The 6,000-nt window shown below is 33.4% G+C and overlaps 1 protein-coding gene across 2 annotated transcripts in view; it reads left to right on the plus strand.

Annotated features, from left to right (window-relative positions):
- ARFIP1 (ADP ribosylation factor interacting protein 1) overlaps positions 1-5,438 on the plus strand; it is a 501,751-nt gene extending 496,313 nt beyond the window's left edge. For both annotated transcript variants that reach the window (XM_053703747.1, XM_053703746.1), the window contains exon 9: positions 2,166-5,438. In XM_053703747.1, coding sequence (XP_053559722.1) covers positions 2,166-2,321 — 156 coding nt within the window. In that variant the 3' untranslated portion in view covers positions 2,322-5,438. The remainder of the gene's footprint in view (positions 1-2,165) is intronic.
- Positions 5,439-6,000: the final 562 nt, after the last annotated feature.

Here is a 6,000-nt window from a genome sequence, read left to right on the forward strand (position 1 = left end):
CACAAACAGGTGAATACTCAGTGACATAGTAAATACATTATGCTCAGTTTCATCCGGATAAGTCTGAGTGACACCACTACTTAAAATCACTTTTATTATCGTCCATTATTTGTAATGTGCCGGCATATTCTTCAATGCTAACATTCAGTTATTTTAGGGATTAGAAGTTATGTATCAGACAGCAGTCACAAAGCAAGGTACAATGATGATTGTTATTTCAGTGCCGTTATTTCCTCTAAGAAGAGGTAACTAAAAGAGAAATGACTTTGCAGCCACTGAAACTATTATTAAACAGAGCCAGAAACACTGTCTGTGTGCTTTATATTGTTTTAAACTTAAAGGGATATGAAACCCAAATTATTTTCTTTCATGGTTCAGATAGAGCATGCAATTTTAAGACGCTTTCCAATTTGTAGATTTTCTAAATCTAAACTTTCTAAATATAGCCACCAATCAGCAAGCACTACCCCGTTTCTGAACCAAAATGGGCTGGATCCTAAGCTTACATTTTTTATATATATAATATTTGGGTTTGATATCCCTTTAACTTTTGTTCAGAATTTAAATAACTTTTTTTTTTCCTTTCTACATCCTACATCAGAACTTTATTAGCAGGCACTTCTCTTCTGTCACTTAGTGAAGTTATTGTCCCCACACTGCTGCCAGCAATGCACTAAATTCTTGATTCCTGATTTTATAACCAACAATTAAACTTTGTATTTATTTTACTGCGAGAGGGTGGAGCTGCTAAATAGATTTTTATAAACTTTAATTGACTAATTTCAATACAACAAATGTTAAATTATTTTTAACAAAAAAATGCACAATAGAAATTTTGGAATGTTTTATAATAAACTACAGATCTATGAAGTCCAGCACTACAGAAACATTCAATGAAAACAGTTTCTTACATGCATATGACAACACACAATTTAAACATGTTAAAAATATATATATATTCCCTAAAAAATATTTTAAAGCTGATTACTTTAAATTTGGAACTAATAGGAGTTTGATGTTTGTGAAGATCTCTTCTGGCTAACAAAGGCAACTCCTCCGCACGTCCCACAAACATAAACATATTTTCAGAGCCCTTATTTACATACAACAAATTATACCAAAATTCAATGTCCTTTTAAAACATAATATACATCTAGTGGACTTTCCAACAATTAAAATAGGTTAAAAACTATTTATTTTTTTTCCTTTATTTCCAAAGAAGTGAAGAGATTTAAACTGAGGGTATTGTGCCTATACGAGTGTGAACTCTGTGGTTACATCATGCTGCTCCTATCTAACAAAAGATCAGGCTCTGAGTGGGACAGAACAAAGCATTCTTCTACAGCTTGATGCTTGTTAGTGTAGGAAACTGACTGCTAAGCTGCTGACACTTTTCTACTGTGGCCCAATACAGCTCATGTGTGCCTTAAGCAGTCTAATTAAGTTATGGGAAAACAATGTTTGTCCTGACAATTTGCCCAAAAAAATGATTATATAAACTTTATTCGAAACTATATGAAAACTTCAGAGAAAATGTTCTAGTGGGAAGCATGGAGATTCCTATTTACTGTGACTGAAAGGGCGCTTTTCATACCGACAAAACATCTAGATAAAAGGAGGCCCTTTGGTCAGGATGTCAGTTTTTTTTCTTCCAAACCAGGATTGTTGTGGGCTTTGACGTTTAGTTTTCCTGTCATTTTTGCCTCTATATTGCATTCTCAACAGACTGTATCTCTGCTAATTAATGTCAGTGTCTTTGTTTTCTGCTTGTGCTCAAGATAGACTACATACAATTAATTAACCCGGAAATACTTGTGCAGAAATAGTAATTATTGACATTTCTTCTTTGCAAATTAGGCTAAGCTTGCATACCTGCAAAATCACTTTGGCAGTCCTTCATTCTCTAAGATACTCCCTATTGTATTTCTGTGATACTTGAGTACCTAACAAGTCCTACAGTTTCTTCATACTGGTTTATCCATGTCAGCCCATTGAAACTGTTAAAAATGTATTAACAATCTGTTATACGTCACACACACACACACACATATATATACATACATACATACACAAAGCTTTACTTGCAGAATAAAACAATAGTAGATGGTACATATATGTTGTAATGTATACCATATTTAACTCTCGTTATCTATTGTCACCCTTAGGTAAAAGTTCTGCATAATCAACTAGTCCTATTCCACAATGCTATTGCTGGCTATTTTGCCGGGAACCAGAAGCAGCTTGAACAGACGTTGAAACAGTTCCACGTTAAATTGAAAACTCCGGGGGTTGATGCCCCATCCTGGCTGGAAGAGCAGTAATCAAAGCACAAGTCTTTGTCTGACCAGGGTCAATAAATCTGATGAGAAGAGGGGGCTGGGAATAAGCAAACTTTCATGATTTATGTGCAGACCAGTTTCATTTTCTTTGTAATACATTAACAATCACGTTGTAAACTGCTAAACAATGCTTTAATGTATCAAAACATCATTTCTGTATTTACCAAACAATTTTTTTCTGTAAAGGGTGTCAGTCTATTTCTGTAGTTTAAAAAAAAAATCAAATATAGTTTTGCACTGAAAACAAAAACAAAATATATATAATTAAAATAGTTTCTGGCCTAATACTGGCTGCTTGTTATATTTCCAAAGGGTTATTTACACTATTTGTACCACTACAATCTGATTTTATATTGGAATATATTAAACATCTGAAAGCTACTTCCATGTAATTGTGTTTTAAAAAGGTGGAAGTGCTGATATTTTGTGAAGTAATGATAAAAAAAAGTTGAAATTGTAAATATAAAGTCTTTATACAGTGACCTCTTCGATGAGTATTTAGACTGTCCATTGGCTTTGCTATTGCAGCAAATACTTTTATACCATGCAAACATTTTCAGTGTAGGAAGGCTTCATATGTAACAGTACTGCTAATTTTAGAAGTTATTTGTTTACTAAATTATTTTTTGTTTTAATTCAGAATGCAAACTGAATGTTTAGAATGATAAAACCAGCCTTTATCCCTTGACCAATTTCCAATTGAATAGTTGCATTCCATTATTTAGAGTCACATGGTATATTTGTAAGTGCATCATGTTTGTTTGTTTTTTACAAATGTTTTTTTCTATATGAAAAGGAAATTTATCAGATAGGACTGTTAGCACTTTTAGTGCTTCCTCACCTGGTGATCAGGATAGGGACCACGGGGTGCAGTGTTCCACTGGTCAGCACTTCTCAGAGTCCTTCATTTTAAGAATGGAATACACTCCATATTGTTGGTAACTTGGCTTGGAATGTGCATTTGATATTTTGTATCAGCGTGTTGCTGGTTTTATGGGCAGTTTAACCGAATGCTAGCATTTTTTTTCTAATGGCTATTAAATACACTAAGCAAATCATAAGCCTTTTTTTTGTAGTTAACTGATTGGCAAGCCCTTTGAAGCGTACTTGTTATAAAAGTTTTCTAGATTAAATAGTTCTGTTATTGGGGTTAACTTATTGAAAATCAGCTGAAATGACAGCGCAAGGTTTCTACAACATAAAGGTTACTCTCTGCAAATTAAAGTAACAGTTATAGGGACATTATAAACACTTACAATATTTTCCATTACTGAACCTCGATAACTGTGTGTGGAACCCTTCAGAGGTGATCAACACACAGATAAAGTTCCTCTCAGGAGCCGCAAGCATTGTGGCTCTGATGCATTTTCCATTACTGAACCTAATGCAGGAAACCGACAGTTAGCCAATCAGGAGTAGCAGGCACATGACCCGCCCATCACTGACCATGTTCTGCTCAGGAGCTGAAATACTTGCCCCTCCTGAGCAGGTCTTTCTTGTATCGGAGCATACTAATTATGCACAGATATATTTATTTCATGTGTCATAACTCATTTTCCTAGCAACAACTTTTGGTTCAGTCATGATTTAAAAACTGTGTTTATAAAACATTCTACAGTTATTGATATCTGTATGTGCATCTTAACTATATACATAAAATGACCTCAGATATATTAGGGGGGACTTTGTACCTCTCTCATGCACCCCAGGATATATAGGGTTTGGAATCTATGCAAACATTACCTACTAAATGTACAAGTAGCAGCAAATATAAAGAAGTGGAAGATATCAAAAATACTGAATAAAATGACTTCCTTTTTCTTATGACATGGGTTACAGAAATGCTTCATTGGTACTTAATTACTCTGGACTGTGTTGTATTAAAAGGGAGATAGATGGATTATGGTAGTAAATCAGTGCAAGAAATAGCTGCAGCGTAATTGCTAATTGATTTAATTTAAATCTCACTTGTAATTAAATTAATCTGAGAAATAATCTGAGGACAGTGTCACTTTTAAACTATGCTTTTCACTGCTGAGAAGTGTGTTAATAAAATGTATGGCTCAGAGGTTAGGAGCAGGGAGATGCTCAGCAGAGATGGAAAATCTGTAAAGTATTTGTCTTTTATAAAGTTGTAGCTTTGTATGAGAACTTAGATTTCAAATAGTGTGAAGCATCTCTTTTTACATACAATAGGACTCCCTTATTACCCAGCTTCTTGTAAGATCTGACCTTGACTCTACTTATCCCCATAGACTCATCTTTCACTTTGTGAGCACAGTTACGTCTTTTAATGTTCATATATGAGGAAAACTCATTGAATGTAGGGAACACCATTTTAAGGCTCTATGTTACATTCCCAGTTCTTATACATAGTACCAATTCCTTTTGAAAGAAGGACCAATGTATTCAAAATAAATATATAAAAACCGTAAATAAAGAGAGGAGAATGAGAAGAATGTTGTTACAATAAAACCTTATTAACCTTATTAGCCTTATTAACAGAGATGTGCCTTTTACAAGATGTTGCAGTAAGTACGTTGGGCCTTCCATGTGCACGGCCATTACCATTTATGTTCCTCTGAAAAATATAAAGGATATGAAAGGAAATAAAAAACCTTTTCATTAATTTTTTTTATAAAGAAAAAAAGCATTGGGTTAGTTTGCGGTGTACTAGGTGACAATGCTTTTTATAATGTCATTCAACAATATCTGTTGTTTGGTCCGTTTATAGTCATGTAATAATGTTTTATTAAGTTTCTCTTTTAATCAAATGCTTTTGGATTTCCTGATTTGTACTTCTCATTCCTTTGTGTCTTTTTCCCCTCTTCATTTACTGTTTAATGAATTGTAAAGTTAATACAGTATTTACTCCATTAAACTGTGTGATTTTTGTATCATATGTTTAATATATTAAATTGCATTAGTTGACCTGTTTGTTAAAAAGTATACTGTATTTGATACTCTCCTATTGTTTGGTATTTAATATCCATCTTCTCATTTCTTATCTATTCTTTTCTGTGATAATAGATTACAGTCAATATCCACAATATGCATCTGATGTGAATCCTGTATTCATATTAAAGGTGTTTGCTGCAATTCATTTTTTATCTTCATTTTTGGTGGTTTCATTCACAGATCCATTAATTGGTAAATATTATTTAATGTGGGTGTTATTGCTTTGTCAGCTTAAACTAAGATCATTTTCATGTTAATATCTTAATACAGAATTTCAAAGAGAAGAGAATTTCAGCATTAAAGGGACAGTCAAGTCCAAAAAAACTTTCATGATTTAAATAGGGCATACAATTTTAAACTACTTCCCAATTTACTTTTATCACCAAATTTGCTTTGTTCTCTTGGTATTCTTAGTTGAAAGCTAAAACTAGGAGGTTCATATGCTAATTTCTTAGACCTTGAAGACTGCCTCTAATCTGAATACATTTTAACCACTAGAGGGCATTAGTTCACATGTTTCATATAGATAACATTGAGCTAATGCACGTAAAGTGACCTAGGACTGAGCACTGATTGGCTAAACTGCATGTCTGTCAAAAGAACTGAAATAAGGGGGCAGTCAGCAGAAGTTTAAATACAAGATAATTACAGAGTTAAAAAGTATATTAATATAAACTGTGTTGGTTGTGCAAAACTGGGGAAT

This window comes from Bombina bombina, chromosome 2 (genome assembly GCF_027579735.1).
Source record: "Bombina bombina isolate aBomBom1 chromosome 2, aBomBom1.pri, whole genome shotgun sequence".
Taxonomy (NCBI): domain Eukaryota; kingdom Metazoa; phylum Chordata; class Amphibia; order Anura; family Bombinatoridae; genus Bombina; species Bombina bombina.